Here is a 25,713-nt window from a genome sequence, read left to right on the forward strand (position 1 = left end):
ACGTCCATTGAGTCAGTGACGCCATCCAGCCATCTCATCCTCTGTCATCCCCTTCTCCTCCTGCCCCCAATCCCTCCCAGCATCAGAGTCTTTTCCAATGAGTCAACTCTTTGCATGAGGTGGCCAAAGTACTGGAGTTTCAGCTTTAGCATCATTCCCTCCAAAGAAATCCCAGGGCTGATCTCCTTCAGAATGGACTGGTTGGATCTCCTTGCAGTCCAAGGGACTCTCAAGAGTCTTCTCCAACACCACAGTTCAAAAGCATCAATTCTTCGGCACTCAGCCTTTTTCACAATCCAACTCTCACATCCATAGCTGGTAAATGAAAGTTATAAGACTTTATCTCTGTTTCCAGGCAAGTAAGGGCCTTATGTTCTGCAAGACTCCAAGGCATCTTCTCATGTTAAAACATCCAGAGAAATGTATATTACCCTTTAACAGAAAGGTAGCCAAAAATCCAGAGAAGGAAATCACAACATTCCCTAAAATGTGTTAGTGTTTCAAGGCCTTACTAAGACCTTAAAATATTAGAAATGTTAAAGTTAACCAGTTGAAATTTGTTAAATTTTCATATTGTTTTTCCCAGAGGACTGATACGTAGGCCCAGTAGCCTTGAACCTTTATTCTCAGGACACCCTGCATCTTATCTTTAAATCAGATCAGTTATGAAATAAATGTATTCAGCCAAGTATTTAAAAGTAAATCCTTTCTCACCATTCAAGGTTTTTATTAACTCAGTAACTTATCAGAGGAACTCAGACTTTGCATGTGAATCACTTGGATTTTTTTTTTTCCTAATTCAGAAGCCTAGGCCACTTTCCAAGACAATTAAATCATAATCTCCAGGGGGGTGGATCCAGATAGCATATATTTTATTTTAATTTTACTTATTTGTTTTTAAAGGAGCAGTTTGCGGGGGTCTTTGTTCTCTGAGTAGGGATCAGATTTGTGCCCCCCTGCAGTGGAAACATGGAGTCTTAACCACTGGACCACCAGGGAAATCTATCATATATTTAAAAACTCCTCAGATAATTCTAAAAATTATCAAAAAATCAGATAATTCTGATTTTGAGACCTACCTGTAATTTATTATGGGTGGTGATAGAAGTAGGAAAGAAAGAAAGAGTCGAATCTTCTAACCTTTTTTGATTCAGGTGCCCAGGTTTTGCATGTCTTTGGCCTGTAACCCTTTAGGAAGGCTGAGATTAGTCACTCATTGATTTATCCATTCTTCTGCAACATTTACTGAGTGCTGGTATGTGCCAAGCACTGAGTTTTTCACACTGACTGGAAACTAACTCATTTCTCCTTTGAATTAAAGACAACCAAGCCTTGGCTGGAACTTCTGGAGTTATTCCAGATATGAACAAACCACTCGGTCCTTTCTCTGTTGGTTCAGGGCCTTGTAGAGGCTAACTGTGGGAGAGGGAAAAGAAAGTCTTTTCCTTGTAAATGGATTCTTATCTCAAGAAATTCTATTCCATGTCTAACCGACAAATTTGCCCACACAAAAGAGCCTGTTGAAGCATGACTTGTAATCCAGGTTTCTGTGTAGCAGGCAGAATCCTGGAGAACACTGCATATTGGCTTAGAATCAAGCTTTGTGGGATCATACATACTTCAGTATACTTTGCTCATTATAATTTTAGATTCATTGATTGCTAGAGTTGGAAAGGACCTGAGGGAGTCTCCTGTTTGCCTAGTTAATTTCCAGAGGAGGAAACTAAGACTCTGGAAAATAATGGAATTGACATACGACCCCCTTGAGACACATGTTACCGTGATAGTCTCTAGTCCCGCCTCCTGACGTAAGGCTCCACTCTGTGTACCCTGTCTTGTACTAAGGATGTGCAAGATGCTCTTTAAAAACTATGATCAGCAGTGTGCAAGATTTTAATTGGTGTTTGTTTTTAAGGATTCAAAGCAAAACTCATTTCAAAATGAGAGAATATCACATGTGATACTTCACTTCAGTCTAGTTGCTCAGTGGTGTCCAACTCTTTGTAACCCCATGGACTGCAGCATGTCAGGCTTCCCTGTCCATCACCAACTCCCGGAGCTTGCTCAGGCTCATGCCCATTGAGTCAGTGATGCCATCCAACCATTTCGTCCTCTGTTGTCCCCTTCTCCTTCAGTCTTTCCCAGCATCAGGGTCTTTTCAAATGAGTCAGTTCTTCGCCTCAAGTGGCCCAAGTATTGGAGTTTCATCTTCAGCATCAGTCCTTCCAATGAATATTCAGGACTGATTTCCTTTAGGATGAACTGGTTTGATCTCCTTGCAGTTCAAGGGACTCTCAAGAGTCTTCTCCAACACCACAGTTCAAAAGCATCAATTCTTTGGCACTCAGCTTTCCTTATATTCCAATTCTCACATCCATACATGACTACTGAAAAAACCATAGCTTGGACTAGACAGACCTTTGTTGGCAAAGTAATGTCTCTGTTTTTGAATATGCTGTCTAGGTTGATCATAGCTTTTTTTCCTAGGAGCAAGCATCTTTTAATTTCATGGCTGCAATCACCATCTGCAGTGATTTTGGAGCCCCAAAAATAAAGTCTGTCACTGTTTCCATTGTTTCCCCATCTATTTGCCATGAAGTGATGGGACCAGATACCATGCTCTTAGTTTTTTGAACGCTGAGTTTTAAGCCTGCTCTTTCACTCTCCTCTTTCACTTTCATCAAGAGGCTCTTTAGTTCCTCTTCACTTTCTGCCATAAGGGTGGTATCATCTGTGGAAGGGTGGTATCTGAGGTTATTGATATTTCTCCTGGCAATCTTGATTCCAGTATGTGCTACACCCAGCCTGGCATTTTGCATGATGTACTCTGCATATAAGTTAAATAAGCAGAGTGACAATATACAGCCTTGACGTACTCCTTTCCCGATTTGGAACCAGTCTGTTGTTCCATGCCTGATTCTAACTGTTGCTTCTTGACCTGCAGAGATTTCTCAGCAGGCAGATAAGGTGGTCGGGTATTCCCATCTCTTGAAGAATTTTCCACAATTTGTTGTGATCCATGCAGTCAAAGGCTTTGGCATAGTCAAGAAAGCAGAAGTAGATGTTTTTCTAGAATTCTCTTGCTTTTTCTATGATCCAATGGATGTTGGCAATTTGATCTCTGGTCCCTCTGCCTTTTCTAAATCCAGCTTGAACATCTGGAAGTTCACAGTTCATGTACTGTTGAAGCTCAGTTTGGAGAATTTTGAGCATTACCTTGCTAGCATGTGAGATGAGTGCAATTGTGCAGTAGTTTAAACATTCTGTGGCATTGCCTTTCTTTGGGATTGGAATGAAAACTGACCTTTACCAGTCCTGTGACCACTGCTGAGTTTTGCTGGCATATTGAGTGCAGCACTGTAACAGCATCATCTTTTAGGATTTGAAATAGCTCAACTGTAATTCCATTACCTCCACTAGCTTTGTTCATAGTGATGCTTCCTAAGACTCACTTGATTTTGCATTCCAGTATGTCTGGCTCTAGGTGAGTGATCACACCATTGTGATTATCTGAAGATCTTTTTTGTACAGTTCTTCTGTGTATTCTTGCCATGTGTTTGTAATATCTTCTGCTTCTGTTAGGTCCATACCATTTCTGTCCTTTATTGTGCCCATCTTTGCATTAAATGTTCCCTTGGTATCTCTAATTCTCTTGAAGAGATCTCTCTAGTCTTTCCCATTCTATTGTTTTCCTCTATTTCTTTGCCTTGATCCCTGAGGAGGGCTTTCTTATCTCTCCTGGCTGTTCTTTGGAACTCTGCACTCAAAGGGTATATCTTTCCTTTTCTCTTTTGCCTTTAGCTTCTCTTCTCTTCACAGCTATTTGTAAGGCCCCCTCAGACAACCATTTTGCCTTTTTGCATTTCTTTCTCTTGGAGGTGGTCTTAATCACTGCCTCCTGTACAATGTCTTGAACCTCCGTCCATAGTTCATCAGGCACTCTGTCTATCAGACCTAATCCCTTGAATCTATTTGTCACTTCCACTGTATAATCCTAAGGGATTTGATTTAGGTCATACCTGCGTGGTCTAGTGGTTTTCCTTACTTTTTTCAATTTAATCTGAATTTGGCAATAAGGAGTTCATGATCTGAGCCACAGTCAGCTCCCGGTCTTGTTTTTGCTGACTGTATAGAGCTTCTCCATCTTTGCCTGCAAAAAACATAATAAGTCTAATTTCGGTATTGACCATCTGGTGATATCCATGTGTAGAGTCTTCTCTTGTGTTGTTGGAAGAAGGTATTTGCTATGACGAGTGTGTTCTCTTGGCAAAACTCTGTTAGCCTTTGCCCTGCTTCATTTTGTACTCCAAGGCCAAATTTAGCTGTTACTTGAGGTATCTGTTGACTTCCTACTTTTGCATTCCAGTCCCCTATGATGAAAAGGACATCATTTTTGAGTGTTTGTTCTAGGTACTTAATCCTTAAAAAGACAACGAAAAAAAAAAAAAAGACAACGAAAGTGGCTTGCATTCTTAAGATGTTCTTGATTTAAGTACTAGAATTTTGTTCCTTTTGTCCTGTTGACTACAGCCCCATCTGCTGGCTGCAAAGAAAGATGATTCAAAGCTTTTGGACTTTGAATTCTAGTCTTCCCTGGGTGGCCTATATTCCTAATAGACAGGATCTCTCCATGTCTATCTAATATCATAGATACATGTATGTTTGATAATTTTATCTCTATACATGTATATATATATGTGTGTGTGTATAGATGTAGATAATGAGACCACATAATTAGTGTTCATTTAATAAATGGAGAAATCAAGTCAGAAGGTATTTCATGACTTGTCCAAAATCTTGCAGGAGGTGTCAGAGCTGAGACCTGTAGTATGTCTTGATTGCTTGAGCATTTAAACTAATCAATATGTGTTTCTTTGTGTCCAGCGTTATGGATACATTTTGGTGAACCAGCTGTTGATGATTTTGATCAAGAGCCTTTTAAAAAGTACCTCTTAGTAAAAATCTGGCAATACAACAATCCATTGACTTTTGTACTTGGGTTCAGTAAGAGAATCAGGCCCTCATGCCCTAAAGAATTTATTATGTATAATGAATTAACTTTCTCTCCTATGCAACTAGTATGGTGCCGTCCTTGAAAGAATTGAGAAAATAGTCACTCAAATCGTTTCTAATTAACAAAAACTGGAGGGTAAAAATATCCTCCCATCTTAGCCTACTTTTGGAGGTACTCACCAGTTTAACTGTATCCTAGACGTTTATTCTCTGCATGTAAAACCATTTAGTATGTACATGGATATTCATTCAAACAGATGGATGCAATGTCGTGTGTATAACAACAGGTGATGAAAAAGCTGGGGTAGTCCAGAGGAGAGGGAATCAGTCCTACAAAAGGTAAGGACTAGCAAGGGATTCACCGTGGAGGTGCTGTCGAATGGGTCTGAGAGGGTGAACAGTTGAGTGAGAAGATTTGAGAGGCATGAGCACACTTGTGTGGCCAGAGAAGAAGGTGTGCACTGGTGTTTGAGAGCTGCCTGGGTCCAGAAAAGTTCTGGCAGCACTGGAGGGTGAGATGGTGTGTGAAGACCAAGCAACATGCTACCTTGTAGGTCATGTCAAGTCATTTGGACTTTATTCTGAACTAAGGGGAGCCACTGATGAATTTCAGTCGGTTTGGTCAGTATATTCTATATTGTGGAATGATGGCTCTTTAAACAGCAGGGAGAATGGTTAGAAAGAGAGCAAGACCAGAGGGAAGATGGAAGAACGATTAAGTGGTTATAAATTGGGAGTGATCATCTATAAAATAGGAATAACAGTACCTGCTTTACAGAGTTGTTGTGAAAATGAAATGCGATAACATCTGTGAATGTGCCTGTTAAGTTCTAAAAAGGAAAGGTATTATTTTTTTAATACCATCTGGCAAATATTTCAGCTCTATCACTTTCCTTTGTGAAAATATCCTGATTTTCTCAACAGTATTTCCTGTATTGCTTATATATGTGCTCAGTCACTTCAGTCGTGTCCGAGTCTTTGTGACCCCATGTGCTGAGGTCCAGCCCCAGTGGATCCAGGGTGATTTGAAGGGGAGACGGAGTAGGCGAGGAAAAAACTCATTTATTTATTAATATAAGATTAGATTAGGAAGAAATAGTGTAGGAGGAAAATTTAGTGGAGAAAAGATGCTGAATAACTTGGTTTACGTGGAAAGCCAATAAAGTTCCAGACAAGGAGCTTGCACTATCCAAGTTAGGCCACCGGCGTCCTCTTGCATATCGGAGGGTGCCCCACCTTGGGCTCCCTCTCGAGTGGATCTTAGAAGCCGGGGTAAGTAAGTAGACATGGCGAGCCTCCATGCCCCAGATGGGAATTCAGCCTGAAATTAGAGTAAAGAGGAGACATCGGGGAAACCAGTCCTTCCAATGACTGGCCTCTATTGTCTAGAAAGACCTTTTATACCTTTTTGATTGTACATAGAGATCAATGGGTAATACAAAATTATGCAGCGTTAGCAGCCCAGACTCTTATCAAAACCAGGCTTTTCTCTCCGCATACCTAGTTGTATACACAAGTCTTAGGTGATTTACATCATCTTCTGGCCAAAAGGGCCAACTAACATTTTACAGCCTTTTTTCTGATAAGGGTTTGTCAACCAGAAGACTTATTTGTGTTGTTCTTCTCAAAGTCTGGTGCCACTCTCAGAAAGCACTAAATAAAGTTACATTCTTACATAGCAAAGATACAGCAATTTATAACAAGTAAAAGGAGTACAGTGATTTATAACAAAAGAAAAGTAATTAACTCAAAAGTCTAGTGTTGCTAACATCAAAACTACTATATACCTTTTTCCATATCCCGATTACATTGATTAACATCCTCCCAGGTGCCTAAAAGATAAAGAATATGGAGTCCTGGCAGCAGTCATTGAGTCAACAGTGAAATCCATCACCAATATGATTTTTAGCTCTTTAGAAAAGGCTCTGTATCTTTAAGATGCTTTAAGCTTTGTGCCTCTCGCGGTTGGGGGGCTGTAAGCAATTCACAAGCTGTAAAAGGACCAGGGGAACCTGTTAGGCAAGTTAGAGAGCTATCAGAGGGGGTTTTAAGCCGAGACATTCTTTTGCAGGAGACTGAAGCCCTGAATTAACTTTTTCCAGAGAGTGTCAGAAGAGTGGAAAAGTACAATACAATAAGGCAGGCAGATTCTTATTCTTGGGGTACATGCTCAGGAAATACCAGGCGGAAACCCTGAGGCTTGACTCGCTTTGCCCATCAGGCCTCTCCGCATGACCTTGTCATGGGTGGGATTCCACACACTGGCTCCCGGCACCCATGGTCTGTAGCCCGCCAGGCTCCTAGTCCATGGGGTTCTCCAGGCAAGAATACTGGAGTGGGTAGCCATTCCCTTCTCCAAGGAATCTGCCCGATCCAGGGATTGGACCCACGTCTCCTGAGGCTCCTGCGTTGCAGGCGAGTTCTTTACCACTGAGCCACTGTATTGTTTATAATGAGAGAAAAAAAAATGACCTAAGAAAGGAGGAAATGATTTTGTTTATTAAAAAAAAGAAAACATACTGTTTGCTTAGACAAGCAAGAGTGTTTGCCAACATGTCGGAATGCTCTTCAGATATTTTTGAGGCCATTTGCGATGCCTGAGAACTGTAGCATCTTTTTTGTGAATGAAATTTAAGTTTTCTGGACTGTTTAAAAAAAGTTAAGAGTCGTGGGTAGTGAAAGAGCTAGTCCTTTAGGTCTTTGCTTGAGAGGGGCCTGCGTTTCCCCTGAGAAAGAGCTTTCTCAGACTGGACTGTTAGCCCAGAAGTGCTTAAGGGAGGAGGACAGGAGACCAGTCGCTGCTCATTGATGTGACTTCCATCTTGTGTACCTGTGCTGAGATCCGTTCCGCCACCATGCTCGTTATACCTTCACTAGTAAACACCTCGTCTGGTGTCCCCTTATGATTACATTTACTTCCATCTCTTATTCTCCTGTGGCCTCTTTAACTTGAGTAGAAAAGTGACCTTTTCTAAAGACCACACAAAGGAAAGATGTTTTGTTGCCTTTCCTTCTGATAATCTTCATTGTGTTCATAATTGCTGCTACATGTCCCTGTTCCCCTCAAGATCAGTGAAGAAAGGATGAAAAAAAGCCAAAAAAAAAAAAAAAAAAAAGGATTTCCCTTCTTTTCTCTTCTCTTTAGTGTTTTTCTAACCTCCCCCATTTTATGTGGAGTTCAAAATGTGTGGCTTCTGTAAGCACTGGAGAACTGGACCAGAGGGAGAAGTGATGTCACTATCATTTCGTAGGAGCGTGTGTGGTCAGTAGGATGCTTGTCCTTGGGTCCTGATGTTCTCTGCAGCTTGGGGGCTTGGCATGGGGCCTGCTTGTGCATTTGGCTCATTTTTTGCCTGGATGAACTTTAAAGCGTTTTCCTGGCTCTCCGTGGGGTTTTCTTGCGTGGCTGTCGTCGCCATGCAGGCAGAAGTCTGCAGCAGTGTCCATGCTCTGGTTTCCCACTCAGCTTTTCTCTCCCTCTCTCTCTGGGCCCACTCTCCTCAGCTCACCTCCTCTATCCATTAGTGGAGATTTATGGAGGTTTTAGTGTAAAAGTGAAGGTCGCTCAGTCGTGTCCGACTCTTTGCAACCCCATGGACTGTACAGTCCATGGAATTCTCCAGGCCAGAACACTGGAGTGGGTAGCCTTTCCCGTCTCCGGAGAATTGTCCCAACCCAGGGATCGAACCCAGGTCTCCTGCATTGCAGGCTGATTCTTTCCCAGCTGAGCTGCCAGGGAAGCCTAATTTTAGTGTAGATTACTACTTAAACCATTTACCCTCTGTATGTAGATGTACCACCCGGTGCTTACTTTGGGCCTGGTAGGTAAGTGATTAAAACTGAGTGAGGTTCTTTTCATCACAGAGTTGTTTTTAGTGACATTATTCTTTTGAATTATGCACATTTTAGAAAAGATTGCTGTTTGAGAGTGAACATTCCTTATGTATGAAGGTTCTCTTGGCCCTGTTTTAGAGAAATTGAGTGCTGACCTAGGGATTCAGCTATGCAAGGGTAACAGAACTTTGGTTTTCCATTTGCTTGTTGATGAGGTGCCCCACCTCTTTTCTCTGTCCACTTTCTTCCCCCTTCTGATGATACCAGATGTAGACTGGTTGAAGGCTCTTCCTAATTAGAATTTCTGGACTCCTAACTGTTGCTTCTGCTTCTGAATAGCTCTCCCTCTGGCTCACTTTGACCAGAAACTTCCAGAGCTTCCAGTAGTGACTGCCTCACTGCCTCCAAAGGTGGATATTATATTGTTAGTTATGAAACTTAATACTTTAACTTTAGGTGTTATGATTTTATACAGACAACTCAGAATTTATGAGAATATCTTTGATATTCTCATTATAAGTTAGTTAACATGAAGTTATAGCATAAGTGCTTAAACAGGGTCTTAGGAGTTAGAATCTTGGCAAATCCATTACTAGTTGTACGACTTTGGAATGCTTTCTTAGCCTCTTGGGGGGTCTTACTTTTAGTTTAAGTTTAGTTTTAGTTTAGTTTTTTTCTTTTAAAAATAGGGAGAATGATAGCTACTTTGTAGGGTTACTATATTAAATGAAATCCTTAAAAATACTTAGTATAGTTTTGACACATAGTTAACACTCAAAACATGGTATGTACAAAACATATGTAAGTGGGGCCTAAAGAAAGTTATAAAATTAATTCACTTGATTCAGATGTGTTACATCCCAGGGGACTAAGGAAATTGCATTTATCTCAAGAGTCCCAGTTGAAATATCTGAGAAAACAACGTAAGAGATATTGGCAAATCTTCAAAATATTAAAAAGGTAGACTATGAGATGTATAGACAAGAAAGTGTGACTCCAGTGCACAGCAAAGTTCTGAAACAATAAATTAGCCATATGGATTACAGTCATTTAGTAAAAACTGTAGTGGTTGCTAGGAGTCACCATGGGCTTGCCAAGAACGATTCTTCCCAAATACCCATTTCCCTTTAAATAGTATTATGTGGTATGTAAAGTCCCAGGTGGCCCAGATGGTAAAAGCATCTGTCTGCAATGCGAGAGACCCAGGTTCGATCCCTGGGTCAGAAAGATCCCCTGGAGAAGGAAATGGCAGCCCACTCCAGTACTCTTGCCTGGAAAATTCTATGGATGGAGGAACCTCATAGTTGACAGTCCATGGAGTCACAAAGAGTCGGACACGACTGAGTGACTTCGCTTTCAAAGTGAGGAATGCCGTTTCAGCAACGAATCTTAATTGTCCACTTATGGCTAGTCCAGTAAAATAAATGGGCTAAAATTGCTGGCTTTGCAACTTAGCAGCCATCAAAGCCAGCTGATGAATGTCTTGGTTTTCTTTATGGGGTCTCTGGTGGACTACCATGGAGTTCTGGCTTGTAACTTTCCCACTTAAGAATTTAGGAATTTGGATGAAGAAATAGCGAATGCATGTGTCCCAACAAAGTATGCAGATGGCCCAAAGTGGTGAAGGGTCATAAATAGAAGAGAGAATCAAACTCCAGAATATTTCTGGTTATCTGAAGCATCACATGCTATACTATGCTATGCCAAGTCACTTCAGTCGTGTCCGACTCTGTGTGACCCCATAGACGCAGCCCACCAGGCTCCCCAAAAGACTGAGTTTAATGAAGCTAAGTTCAAAAAGTCAAGCCTGAGTAAGAGAGGAGATCTTGTTTGGTAGAAGTTTAGGTAAAAATGGTCTGGTCATTTAACTGACCCTAAACTTGATATTATTCTATTCATTCAAGCAGCATGTACTGAAAGCATTAATACTACCTGCCATGTTCTTTTCCCAGCACTGGGGAGACAGTAATGAACAAAGCAGCAAAAAATCCCTGCCTCCATGGAGCTTATATTCTTTATATGCCAACCATCATGCAGCTGCCTGAAAAAATGGACCTAAGGTTAAGCTTTGTCTGCAAAGTTATAATATCCAGCTCAGCACAGTTAATGAAGTGAAGTGAAGTGAAGTTGCTCAGTCATGTCCGACTCTTTGCGACCCCATGGACTGTAGCCTACCGGGCCCCTCTGTCCAAGGGATTTTCCAGGCAATAGTACTGGAGTGGATTGCCATTTCCTTCTCCAGGGGATCTTCCTGACCCAGGGATCGAACCCGGTCTCCTGCATTGTAGGCACACACTTTACTGTCTGAGCCACCAGCGTTACCCTATTATTTAGTATCTTATTCTTGATGCTGTATCTTGCACTGGGATCATTACTTTCAGTTCAGAACACCCTGCTCTGAACAAACAGAACAAAACAAACAAACAAAAGTGACATAACACGACGGAAGGACTAGAATTCATGTTGGAAGAGAGCTGAGGGATAAGAAGAGTGAGCTTAGTAGGAAATTATATCCCACAAATATTTGCAGGATATGTGAGAAGGGCTTGTGTGATGTGTAAGCTTGTTCTGTGTTGACACCAGGAGACAGTACTAATTCTAAAGAAGATGATTTCCGGTAAATATAAGAAAGATTGCCTGTGAAGTGTCCTGGCTGCAGCTGGACGCCCAGCTGTGTGAGCTCCTAGAGGGCTGAGGTACCTCCCTTGTGATTCCTAGTTGTGTGGTTAGTACATGGTGAGCATGCAGAGATGTGTGGATGAATATTCACATGGCATTTGTAGGGATAATCTGGCTATGAAATAATGTTTAAAATTTTCAGTTCAGTTTTCCTTAAGGAATCTGAGGGTGGAATAAAGTACCGGAGAACAGCTGTGGGGGACTAGGCTGTAATCTTTTGTCACATTGTAACATTTACAAGTGAATTAAACCACTTTTCTTAAGAGACATTTAAAAGACCATTTTAGAATTTCTTGGAAATTTTTAAAAACATTTATTTGACTCTGCTGGACCATATTACTGTATGCGGGATCTAGTTACCTGACTAGGGATGGAACCCAAGTCCCCTGCACTGGGAGCTCAGAGTCTTTAGCTACTGGACTACCAGGGACGTCCTGAAATTTATGATATGCTTATTGATACATTATCTTACCCAACTTAACCTCCATCTTTTTTTTTTTTTTTTTTTTTTGAGGCCTTCACTATAATTCTGACCCAGGGCCTTGCTTTCTCTGAATTTAACAACAGTTGTGCAGTACATAGCGTTTAATTCTAACCTCATTGCTTCATGGGTCTCTCCATCAAGATGACAAGATTTTTGAAGGCAAACCTTATTTTATATTTTTCTTATGTTCTCCCAGACACAGAGCAGAAAGTCAGGAAGTGATGATTGATTGACTGATTGATTGATTCATCAAAGGGAAAGTCAGTAGCTGTACCGTTTGAGCCACTATAAGAACTCATGTAAGGTGTAGCAAGTTAAATAGACTTTAATTTCTCTATGCCTTGCATCCAAATAAGGGACTTATATTTTTAATTTATTAGTCTCCTACTTTGGCTGAGCAGGTGCTTTGTATATAGTTGACTCTTTGTATATAGTTGAATCTGTATTAATGGCTGTAGTCCAGGGTTCAAATTGTCTTCCTGGCTGAACCTCTGAGGGGAGCTAAGATTCTAGGTACAACCCCCAAGCCCAGTTTGGAGGCTCATTTATTGTGATTCATGTACTTGAGTGGCCAGATCTAGCACCCACTTACATTTGTATTTCAGATAAACTGCAGTGGAGTATTTGGGACACATTTATATTTTAAAAGTAATCATGGTTTATCTAGAATTGAATGTAACTGAGTGTCCTGTGTTTTTTCTGGCAGTTCTCCGTATAAACCCCATTCCTTTCACATTCCCATAAGTCTAAGCTCTTAATTAACTCCCAAGTAAACTTCACTGAAAGAAGACATTTGTGCCTGTGTGATGGATTCCAATGGCAATTTTTTAATTGGAAAAGGGGAAAATCCGTGTACTCTGTACTGTTTTTGTCATATTTTTTTCACACGTGTCCAATAATGATAATTCCACAAACATCTGGGGTATCGGGGTGCCAGGTTACTCTCTCATGGTTTCCTTGGTGGAATAGTTTACTTGGTTCATATGATACGTTGCTGAGATTATTTTGCTCAGGGACCACAGAAGCCACTGCTAACAAATAATTAGGTTCTCTGCCTTGGAATCAGATGAAATGTGAATTTGGGATAATCTGTGTTCTTACTTCCTACACATCAACTGCATTGGCTGATAAGAGCTGCAGTGATCAAAGCAAAGCATAGCCTCTCTCAGTTAATTCTTTTGTTCTCTTGTTTCATCTGCTCAAAAGGAAATTCATATTTTGGTTTGTTCTATCTTACAAATTTCTTTTGAGGGGTAGACATTTCATGCTTAGGAAAATTGCATTCATTTCCCCTAAATAAATAATAACTCATTGTTTAGGAGCAAAGCAGCTCTACGCTATCAAGCAGCTCTGTGCTAGGTACTAAGGGGAAACAGGATGAGTAGGCTGTCATACCTATTTTCAGGGATTCACAGGAATCTATCTGCCTGTTCAATGCTTGCTTTTAAATGGCTCAGCAGTCATTTCAAAGAAGTTTGTGGTAAGAGCTAATTAGCTCATAATGAAATGATTCTTCTCTCAAACATTTTAAATAAACACCAAGTCCTACGTTCTGAGCAGAAGCTATTCCTAATCGGTAGTTCGAAGGGCAAGAATTAGACTGTTTTCTTTTCTTTTAGTTTTATTGTTAAGACTTTGCTGCTCCCAGTGTGGTCTGCAGACCAGCAGCAGCAGCATCTCCTGGGAGCTTGTTAGAAATGCCAGTCTCTCAGGCCCTGCCCAGAATCCACTGAATCAGAATGTGCGCTGGGACCAGAATCCCCGGAGATTCATGTGTGCCCTTCGAGAAGCCCTGTCATAATATAGAATTCCTCCACCTCCCCTTGTGCAGACTGATCATCTGAGGATCTTGTTAAAACAGGTTCCTCTCCAGCCTGGGCTCCAGAGACTCTGATTCTGTTTGAGGAGAATTTGCATTTCTCACCATCTCCCAGGAGATGCTGGTGCTGCCTGTCTGGGAAGCACTCCTGGGGAAGCATCGGTCTAGTTTGCTTGGGGTACTGAACTGCCCTTTGAGGATGATGGTGACTAGAACCCCAATGAGGTGGTCAGTCTAGTTTTCCACTGCTCACCCTGGAGTCAGAAACCTGAAGGTGAAGCTGATCCCTGGAACATCCAGCCTGTTGTGGGGATGGATTTGCATACAGTGGGCTGTTCAGGTCAGTCTGTGTTGGCCGTTGTGAGGCTGCAAAAGAGGGAGCAAGTAAATACTCCTTGGGGGCTCAGCCGTCCAAAGAGGGCCCTGCAAGATAATAGGATTTTGGCCCATTCCTGAGATTCCTGTGAATAAATGCTAGAGGGGTAGGCTGTACAGGGAAGCAGGGATGGTTATCCTGTTTTGCTACAAGATCAGATACAGAGCCTCCAGAGAGAAGAGCAGAGAGCATGGAAGATGAGTCGGGGAAAAAAGTCTGGGGAAAAGATGAAGCGGCATCTTAAAACATCACCTTATAGTGTTTAGATTCTGTCTTGGAACTTGTTGCTATTATGAGATGTGTTTTTTTTTTTTTTTTAAGATAGCATGTTTCTTTGTACTTACATGTCTCAGGTATTTATTCCATGTATGCACTTTTTTTTTTTTTCTTTCAGGATTAAGCATGAGAACATCGTGGCCCTGGAAGACATCTATGAAAGCCCAAATCACTTGTACTTGGTCATGCAGCTGTAAGTACTGTGTTTAATTGTTTGCAGACCTGGGGTTGCAAACTCAGATCCCTAAAGGGCGCGGTTGTGAAACTTGAATTAATGGAATGGGTCAGTAGGTAAGACCCGGGGTTGGGGGGGGGGGGCGCGGTGGGGGGTGGAAACTGCGGGACACTGGGTTAAGAATGTGTCTGTCTAAGGACAGTGACCTTGAGACCTCACTTGCTCTCGTCTGTAGCTGCTGGATCTGAAAAGCTACAGTTCTCATAATGGAATCCAGTGCTACTATTGCAGGGTCACCCTATTTGGGATGTCTCTTGTACATTTTTTTTAAGTGTGGATTTTTAAAAAATTATTTGTGTATTATTCCCACGTGACTTGCAAGATCTTAGTTCCCCAACCAGGGATTGAACCCATGCCCTCTGCAGTGGAAGCCTGGCTTCTTAATCAATGGGCTTCCAGGGAAATTCTTTTGCTTTTTAATGTGCGAGGTCCAAATGTTGCTTCCTGGAAGCACTTCATGGTCCCACTGGGAAGTACACACTGCTTCTGTCTCCAGGAGAAACTCCCCGCCTCGTCTTCATTTCTCAAGACCTGGGGGGCAGCAGCAGATGGCAGCTCTGCGTTCTGTCCCTTCCCTTCTTCTCTTCTGCTGCGGGCAGATGAAAGTGCGTGAGCTTCATGCCAGACACAAGAGACATATAATTGGAGTCAGACTGTGCCATTAACAATAGTCCCCCTTTAGAATATTTCAGCATTCCAGTAACTCTGGAGCTTACCAGAAAGTGGAAGAAATAAGAAAGCTGAAAATCTAGGTAGAGACTTGACTTGAACATTTGTTTTTTTAAAATGTGAGATGAAATTAGCCTCCCCACTTACACGAATGCTTTCTTCTAAGTGATATAATTCGTAGGAGTATCCTAGGATTAAATTTGTTAGCATTAAGTGATGGAAACTGGATCAGAGTGCTACATTTTCACCACGACTTGAGTAAATTCTGGAACACTATACTACTGAGCTTAATGACCAAAGGGGATTTTTGTTGAAGGTCAAAATATATAAATTTTGTTACTTATTAATGATTTGCAGACTGGATTTCCAAAGGTAGAAGATTTGAGGGTCAGGCTAACAGTTCATTTTTTTTTAATCGATTTTCCTTTTCCTTATGAATGTTGTAACAGTGTATTAACTTGGAATCATATTAACATGCAAACAGCTGTTCATCAATGCATTTGTTTAACATTTCACTGTTTGAAAGTATTTTTAGTAGATTATGAGATTTTTGTATAGATACTTCTAAAAGTGTCTAGGTTGGAAGCATGTGGGTGTTTTTTCTCTGACGAATGACAGTCCGAGATGGCGACAGCAGTTTTACAGGTTCATGTGGTGTTGTCTGCTGTACAGTAGGTAATGACTACTGGTTCCATGTTAAATTTTCAATATCATGAGTGTGGTCTTTCCTAGTTCTGTGCTATTCTGTTTGTTTTATAATTTAGCACATTTCTAGTTCTCCCCAAGTCTCATGTACTTCCCAGAAGCTCATGTAACTTTGTTTTATACAGAATCACCTCTTAAAGAAGCAGGTGAATCACCTTTCCACCAAACACTGACTGCCCTGTAGGAAAAATAGGATGTTTTGGTGACAAGAAAAAGCCCCACAAAATGTCAGTAGTATATTTAAATGTGTGCTTTTTTATTGGTGATACAGAAAACCCCCAAAGTATTGATAGTTGAATCTAAAACTACATGTCTTCACTTGCCTTAAGTTCTCTGTTTATGGTAATGCCACTGAATAAGTGGAAAGCACCCCAAATATATGTGTCTCAGCTCTGCCTCTTCATAGCTGGGTGTATTTTGGCAAATAACTGGACCTTTCTCAGTTTCAGTTTCCTTACTGGAAAAAATTTTACACAATAATAATATATTTACATAGAGGGCTGTAGTGAGTACTGAGAGAGAAAAATGTGTGAGAAATAATCTGTCATAAATAATAGGTCCTCAATGCAGACTAATTTCTTTATGGAATTATATCATTTTATCAGTTTGTCTCTGCAGATGGTCTTTAATTTTATGAGATAAAGTTCAGGGTACATTTGAATTCTGCCTTTCTAAGCAGCTGGGTTATATACTTAGGAGCAGAAGCGTGTGTAAAGGTGGGCTGGCAGGAGAGCATGAAAGTGTCCAGAATGGGACAAACTTTGAAATATTTCTCTTACTACTTTGTTATTGTCAGTGTGTAAATCTTCCATGGTCTTTGTTGAATTTATTCTGAAATATTTTCTCTTTTCAATCCTCTTGTTTATTTCATGTTTCCATTGACTCGCTGCTATTATATATATAGTATATATAATTGTATAAAAATACAATTGATTTTTGTACATTAAGCTACAACTTTGCTAGATTGACTTACAGGTTGTAGTAGTTGTTTTGTGGATTCCTAAATATTTTCTATCTAAATAGTCATGTCATCTGCAATTCACATTAATTTTGGTTGGTCCCCAAAGGAATTGTATTTGGTAAAGTGCTGATAGTTTAGTCCTAAATATTAAGTGTATTTTAATGTCCTAATTATATTCCTTTAAAGTATTTTATGTCAGATATTTTAAAAATTGAGACTGACTTTTCTTATTCCTTCCTCTTCTCCGTTTGTTATCTAAACCAGTGATATTTCTTTAAAGCAATGACAAAAAAGAAAGAAACGAGCGAGGGAGAGAGGAAGGAAGGAAAGAAGGAAAAAAGCAATGACGGAAAAGCTTTGATATATCAGAATACAGTCCTGGGAAAATCTTCAGTCAGGTTGAGGACTGGTGGGCTTTATTGTTTTTGTTGTTGCGTTTTAGTTTTTATTGATAAGTCTCAATAGTTTTTGTTCCCAAGACCCCCGTGTCTTTTCTGCCTACATCAGTGGAAGGAGGTTTGGGTGTTTTTGTTTGTTTTTGAAGAGTTTAGAAAGACCTTATTTTCTCTGTCCTCGGGACTGATCTAGAACACGGCATTTGAGGGGAACTGTATTTCACAATATTTGTGCCTGGGAGGTTGCTGGTTTCCTGGGAAACATCATCTTGGTCATTGACACTTAGATATAATAGAGGATGCTCAGCCCCCTAATTTTATTACTTAGCTAATTGCTGTTTCAACTCTGAGTATGTAGCATACTTGTTCCATTGCTGTTGCAGCAAAAGAGACTAGATTGTTTATAGAGGTCTATATTTAAATTTTATTTGGGTTTTGGGACAAATATCTTTTTTTCTCAGAATGCTATTTTCTGGAACTTGCTTCTCTGTTTTAGTTCTTTTTGTGATTATTGAGAGATAATTGGCTTATAACTTCATATTCATTTTAGGTGTACAACATCATGAATAGTTCTTTTTGGAACATTCTTCTTTAGATACTGTGAGGTCAAAATGACACTGGGGTAAGTTATAGAAGAAAAGTCAGTTTGTTTAAACTTCATTTCTGGCCTGACTTTCTGGCCCACATCCCTGGAGATGATAAAAGACCACCCTCAACTCCTCCCCTTCCACACCTGTAACAACTTAGGATGTGAAATACACTCCAGGCTGATTTGTCAAAGGACAAATCAGAATACTTGTTAAAGAATGAGATTATACCTCGTTTTGTGTTGAATTATATCCTATTTTCAGTTAGGCTTAAATGCCTATATGTGGGTAACTCCTGAATTTACATCCTCCGTCCAGACCTTTCCCTGCAGCCAGGCTGTACACCCAAGCTGTCTGCCCAGTGGCTCCGCTTGGCTGGGTCATGAGTGTTACTCACTCATGAGATTTGAAATACACTGCTGAACGGTCCACAGCATCTGCTTCTGCTGTCGGTCTCATCTCAGCAAATGGTAGACTCCTTTCTTCCAATTGCTCAGGCCGAAAGCAAAGTCCTCCTCGACTCCTCTTTATTCTCTCATGTCCCGCAGTCCCGTCCGTTGGCACCCCCTATGGTTACCCCCTCGAGACTATCCTGAGGATTCAGCCGCTTTCTCGCCTTCATCACCGCCATGAATGAAGCTCGTCTTTCCTCCCCCAGCCTTGCCCCGCTGCACTGTTCTCGCTCAGCGTGTTAGCCAGACCTTGCCATGCCTCTGTGGACTCCCACTGCCTTTGCATTTCAGAACCCAGAGCCCCAGCAGTGGAAGCACGGAGTCTTAACCACTGCGTTGCCAGGGAAGGTCCTGAGACCGAGTCCTGGCAGCAGTCTCCGGGATCGCCCGTGTCCAGACACCCTGGTCACCTCTCTGACCTCATCTCCCACTCCTCTCTCGTTACTTCATTCAGCTGCGTTATTTCATTCACCTTGCTGTTCCTCAAACACACTGTGCCTGCGCCCCAGTGGACCTTTGTTCTGCTTGGAACTGTCTCTTCATGCTGTCATGGGAACGCTAGAAATATTAGAATTTCTGCCGAATGTCACTTTTCCAGTGAGTTGCTCCCCAGCTCCCCTGTGAAACAGCACCTCTCCTCCCGTCTCCTGGCACATGTTCATTCATTCCCTGTCCTCTTCCCAGCTCGATTTTTCTCTACCCCACCGTCAGAAAACGTCCCTCCGCTTTGTTCTCTGCTTAGAAATGTGCTTGCACCCTATGGTGGGCCCTTACCAAACATTTGTTCCATTAATGATCACATATAAAAGGAAAAGTGGTTAACATTTATTCACTCATTTAATTCTTACCCCAAGGAGCAACTCTTATCCCAATTGTACATGAAGGACCTGAGCAGAAATGTTGGATCCTTCATCCAAGCCAGAGGGTGACCCAGTGGATACACTTAATCAGTGTAATACAATATACTGATGACATTTTCTAGGAAAGAATCTCGTAGGTAATATTAATGTGAGTAGTTCAGTTTACCTGGAAAAATGTATTACTTAGGATTTCATAAAAGCTTAGCTAACTATAAAATGCCCTTTATTTTGTAGTAGTTTGTGAGGGGGAAAATTTACTAAATGATATCACAGGAAACGCTAAAGCAATCTCAATTCATTCACAGCAATGATCATGTCTCTTTCTTAGATAATTTTTTTCAGTTAATGAAGAAATGAATGAATGTGTTTTATCAATATTGTGACTTTCTGCATTGGCATATACTGCATAAGATAAAGATATCCTTTTATTCCATGATAGCATTAAGATATGTACAGCTAGTTACCCGCTGAGCCTGAAAACTAGTGATTAAACACATATTCTTTAAAGAATGTTAATTTGATTCCTGAGCAGTCCAAGACACAAAAACGTATGCAGCTTCCAAGGGAAAATATGATTTATCTACTTCACGAGCTGGTGTACGAAGCTGTTTGAATAGCTCCTTGCTTGTGGGTTGTCAGTGTTAGCTTCATGTGGACATTGTATTCATAATTCATACTGTGTATTCCCAGAAACAGTTTTAATTAGAACACAAATTATGACTCCCAATAGAAAGTCTTTTGTAAGTAGCCAAGCATAATCATGGAGACAGAAGTGCTACTGACTATGACACCTTAGTATATTTACATATAGATTACCAAAGTCTTATCTCTGTTCACAACAGGCACTGATTGAGAGCCCAGGAGACCTGTGACTTCTGTTTAGTATTGGGTGGGTGGGCAGGGGGCTGGGGGACCCATGTGAGGTGTGGTTGGGGGAATTCAAGGCTCTCTTTGCAGAGGAACCATCATAACATGCAAGGCCGAAAGGCTGGTACACAGAGAGGCTTTGAGGAGCCTGGGTGGGATGTGAGGGGCTCAGTCTATGGGGGGTCCAGTTTATGAGAGGTTTAGTCTGTGAGGGGTCCAGTGTGTGTGGGGGGGGTCCAGTTTTTGAAGGGTTTAGAATGAAGGGGGTCCAGTCTGTGGCAGTTGGTTCTTTAAGGGTCTCAGTTTATGGGGGATGCAGTCTGTCGTAAGGAGCTCAATCCGTGGAGGGTCCGGCCTGTGAAAGGTGCCTTCTGTAATGTGTTCGGTCTGTAGGGACATGTCTCTGGGGGTTCACGCTCTATGTGGTTTTAGTCCTGTGGGGTTTCAGTCTGGCTGGGATTGGAGATGGTGTGTCCTCTTGGTGGGAGATATGGCTGGAGTCTGTGACGGAGACAAACCCAGTACTGCAGCTGTTATCTTCCAGGCTAATTACGTAATGTGGCTTTATTGTCTTTCCTGCCACTGAAAAACCTACTGAGAGTTAAAGAGTTTAGAGAGTTATGAAGAAAAGAAAAGAAAAAGCCGAGATGAAGTATAATCATGGACCAGTTTCACTAGGTTCAGCTGTGAAACTGCCAAAATACAATCACGTTTTTTTAGATCTTTTATTTTAAGATTTTTTTTTTAAGTAAGCATTTACAGCTATAAATTTTCCTCTTAGCTGTGCTTTTGCTGAATCCTATTTTTGGTATATTGTGTTTCCATTTTCACTTGTCTCAAGATAGTTTCTCCTTTCCCTTGTGATTTCTTCTCTGACTTGGTGTGTTGTTTAATTTCTACATATTTATGAATTTTCCAGCTTTCCTTCTGCTGTTGATTTCTAGTTTCCTTCCCTTGTGATCATAAAAGAAACTTTGTATGACTTCATTCTTTCAAAATTTAATTTTGTGTGTCTTGTTTCTTAATGTATCCTGGAGAATGTTCCATCTGAACTTGACAAAAATGTGCACGTACTGTTGCTGGGTGGTATAGTCTGTGTATGTCTCTTGGGTTCAGTTGGGCCGTAGTGATGTTCAAAGCCTCTGTTTCCTTATTGACATGCTGTTTGGCTGTTCCGTTTGTTATGGAGAGTAGTGTATTGAAGTCTCCTTCTAGTTCTATAGAGCTGCTTTTCTCTTCAGTCCTTTTGATGTTCGCGTCATGTATTTTGGACCTCTGACATGATACATGCTTGATGCATGTGTCTTCTTGTTGAATGGATCCTTTTATCAACATGTAATGTCCTTCATTGTCTCTTATAACAGTTTGACTTTATAATCGTGTTTTAATGCAATTATGTTTGATACATTATAATTTTATTCTAAACAGCATCTTGGGCTTCCCCGGTAGCTCAGCTAGTAAAGAATCTGCCTGCAATGCAGGAGACCCCCGTTCAGTTGCTAGGCCACCCACTCCAGTGTTCTTAGGCTTCCCTGGTGGCTCAGATGGTAAAGAATCCGGCCTGCAGTGTGGGAGACCTGGGTTCGATTCCTGGGTGGGGAAGATCCCCTGGAGGAGGGCACAGCAACCCACTCCAGTGTTCTTGCCTAGAGAATCCCCATGGACAGAGGAACCTAGTGGGCTACAGTCCATGGGGTCACAAAAAGTCAGACACAGCTGAGCAATTAAGCACAGTACAAGCAACATCTTACCATTTTATCCAGTTTGAACAAAGTTGAACTACTTTAATGAAATCTAATGAGTTCTTTAAAGTATGCACAATTTAAAAATCCTAGCAACTAAACTACCACTACCATACATTTTAGAATAATTGTAAAAATTTTGATAGGTTGCATCTGGTCACTAATATGGATTCAAATTTGAGAATCCATAAACATATATAAAAAGTAGAGGCATCCATAGAATATAAAACATCAATTTCAGAAATTACCCACTTACTAACTTACACATTGTACACATATTTATTTGATTTAAGAATACATATAATGGTGTAGAGTCAGCAATTGGAGCTTATAAAATGAAAAAATAGCGATATCTCTGTGGACTTCATTGCTTCTAATTCTCTAGTAGATAAACATTTGAGGCTTGTAAAAAGCATGCATATAAATTAATTAATACAGTAAATTTCTGTAATAAATTTCTGCATATATCAGATTAGACGTTCTAGTATAAGATGCCCCTGAATTACAATTCCATTTGATGACTTATTAAAAGAACCAGACTCTCTACTCCAAGCAAACCAATTTTCTCATGCTCTGCAAATAGGATGTGAATGTCCTAGCCTCAGAGTTTCTCTCATATCTTCCGAGGTTTTTTTTTTTTTTTTACAGTAGGATTGTATTGTTTAATGTGTTTCTTTTTTTTTTTTCATTTTAAAATCTTTAATTCTTACATGTGTTCCCAAACATGAACCCCCCTCCCACCTCCCTCCCCATAACATCTCTGTGGGTCATCCCCATGCACCAGCCCCAAGCATGCTGTATCCTGCGTCAGACATAGACTGGCGATTCAATTCTTACATGATAGTATACACGAGGTTTTTAAATACTCTTTCTCTTCTTCTGAGGCATCTGGACCCTCTCTTTTCTCTTGGACCATCAGACTAAATCCTTCATATACCACCCAGACTCCTTAATGCTTCTTTTTTTTTCTTTAAAGCAGCCCTTCAGCCTGCAGCACAACCCCCTTAGGCCCAGCACATCCATCAAGCTAAGTCCTAATCATCTTCCACCTAAGGGTGTCATCTCCACTAGAGCCTTCTCTGTGACCTTAGAGAATTCTACACAAACCTTGAAGAAAGCAGTGATAAAATTGCTCCTCTTTAGAATGTAAGCTGTGCACCTGCTGTGGTCCCAGGGCCCCAGCTCACAAAGACTCACTCTTTCCTGAAATTCTGCACATTTACAACCTGTCGCGGTCATTGTGCAGCTTAATAACCATTCATTCATGTACTCAGCAGGTGCTTCTGGAGCCCCTGCCATATGTGTGGGTTTATTAACCCAGGAGATGTTACAATGAATACTGCGAACGCCCTTCCTCAACAGAGCAAACATTATAGCAGGAGAGACAGAAACAGATGAACAAGTCACTTAATAAACAAGATCCCATCTACCAGGCAGTGGTAAGGTCTGTCGAGAAAAGGAGAGTCGGAGGATGTGAAATTCTGAAAGGTGGGTGAGTGGTTTGCTATTTTATACACATGGTCGGGGAGACCTTTCTGAGATGTGGCATTTGAGCAGAGACCTGCAGGGAGTGAGGTCATGAACCACATGGCCGGGCCTGACTTCACTGGTGTGGCTCACGGAGCCCCGCACCCATAAAAGCCCCCACACTTGGAGGTCAGTATTTTGTACTTGCCATCTTAAAATTCTCTTTTTTCTTTTTTAAATAAAACTTTTTTATTTTATATTGGAATATAGCTGATTAACGATGTTGTGGTAATTTCAGGTGGACAGCAAAGGGACTCAGCTATACATACACATGTATCCATTCTCCCCCAAATCCCCCTCCCATCCAGGCTGCCACGTAACACTGAGCAGAGTTCCCTGTGCTATACAGTAGGTCCCTGTTGGTTGTCCATTCTAAATATAGCAGTGATTGACTCTGAATTTGTGTTTTGTAAGTGAAGTCCCAGGAGCTTGGAGCATCGGCTTGTATCAAGTTCCACCTCCTGTTGTCTTCCCACCTGCCACCTTCTCCCCTGCTCCCACCCTGTGGGGATCTGGGCATGGTAGGGGTTCTGGTCAGATGTTTGCAGCCCACACCCCAGTGCAAGCGGAACTGCAGGTGCCGTGGGGTCTGCACTCACCCCACAGGTGAGTATCCCCGTGACTGAAGGAGCATGACGTTAAATAATGCAAAAAAAGAAAAAAGCACCATGACAGGTTGAGTGAGAGACAGTAGAAGAAGTGGGGGGGGGAGGAAAGTTTTCCTGGTGTCTGAGCAAGAAACGTTTGGTTTTATTTTGCACTTCATGTAGCCTTTGCTGTGGCCAACCCTGCATGTGGCTGTCAGAGAAAACATCCCGGTAGCGTGACCGCAGGTGCATGGTGAGGGTGGAGCAGGTGCGCCCCACAGTAGGGGACAGTCAGGGGGCCTGAGAGGCCGCTGAGAGGCAGGGCGCAGGTGAGCAGCTCAGCAGAAGGGCCCCAGCTGGGGCACATCGAGTGGGGCCTGGATTCAGGAGGAGGAGGGGTAGCAGGGAGGAGGTCTGAAGGGGGGAGTTCTAGAACACTCTGCAGTTTACCTGTGTCGTGGCACATTTACTTTTAAGTGACTGCGTCCTGGATTGCCGATTCACATCTGAGTTCCTGCACGGCAGAGACACCATTAAGTCCTGGGATAGAGCCCAAGATAACCTTGGAAATAATCGAATTCAACACCAACTTCTGTTCTTTTGAGGGAATCACTGCCCTTTCCTTAGGACCATGGAAATCCAAATGGTTTTTCAGATTATTTCATGGGGAAGGTTGAGGCTATTCAGTGTAAACTCCCTCCTGTTCCATTGGAGATTTTGTCCAGCATCTGGAAGGAGATTTGGGGGTGGTCTCATGGGGTTTGGGCTTCCCTTGTGGCTCAGTTGGTAAAGAATCTGCCTGCAACGTGGGAGATCTGGGTTCGATCCCTGGGTTGGGAAGAACCCCTGGAGAAGGGAAAGGCTACCCACTCCCGTATTCTGGCCTAGAAAATTCCATGGACTGTATAGTCCATGGGATCGCAAAGAGTCAGACACAACTTTCACTTCACTTCATGGGGTTTATTTAAGAAATTAATTTAAGGATGCTGCAAATGGAAAGTACCATGGATGCCGGGCCATCTCCTGACTCTGATGAGTCCCTTGACAGCTCAGCTCCTGGCCTCCCTGGTTTGTCTGTAAAGTGGAAGAGTCTTATCATTGTTTTCTTGTGTCAGACAAGCCGGAGGTCTCAGTTCTCAAGTTCCGTAGTCTGCTTCATCTGCTGTCCCCATTTTCTCAGTGTGAAACAAGCATAGACATGAGAAATCCAGCAGTTTGGTTTTCTGCATGTGCTAGCCCAGTCTCTCCATTTCCCAAGCTGGTACTTTTAAAACCATGTTCTGTCTCTGTGAATCCATGGGGCTTCATAAATAAGGCAGGTTGATGATGAAGCTGGTGTGGCAGCCCAGATTAGTGTAAGAAATTTGATGTTTTACAGGGCGGGGTAAGCGGGAATGGCTGGGGGTTGTAGAGAGGTTCTCTGGTTGCTGTCTGGAAGCAGGCATTTAGAATTCTGCTAGATCTGGATAATTAACTTTACATCTTGAAATCAAAATCCTTGCTTCTTTGAGGCTCAGACTCTCAAGCTTTGTTTTCTTTCAGCCTTCCTTGTTTCTGTCATCCCCATCTTCTTTCTTTCCTTCTAGTTTTATTGAGATGGAATTGACACACAGGGCTGCGTAAGTTGAAGGTATACAGCACAATG

The 25,713-nt window shown here is 41.6% G+C and overlaps 1 protein-coding gene across 1 annotated transcript in view; it reads left to right on the forward strand.

Annotated features, from left to right (window-relative positions):
- Nucleotides 1-25,713, forward strand: part of CAMK1D (calcium/calmodulin dependent protein kinase ID) — a 387,393-nt gene that overhangs the window by 223,819 nt on the left and 137,861 nt on the right. The window contains exon 3 of the mRNA XM_052651024.1: nucleotides 14,600-14,674. Within this exon, the coding sequence (XP_052506984.1) occupies nucleotides 14,600-14,674 (75 nt within the window). The remainder of the gene's footprint in view (nucleotides 1-14,599; nucleotides 14,675-25,713) is intronic.

The sequence above is a fragment of the Budorcas taxicolor genome, chromosome 13 (assembly GCF_023091745.1).
Source record: "Budorcas taxicolor isolate Tak-1 chromosome 13, Takin1.1, whole genome shotgun sequence".
Classification (NCBI taxonomy): domain Eukaryota; kingdom Metazoa; phylum Chordata; class Mammalia; order Artiodactyla; family Bovidae; genus Budorcas; species Budorcas taxicolor.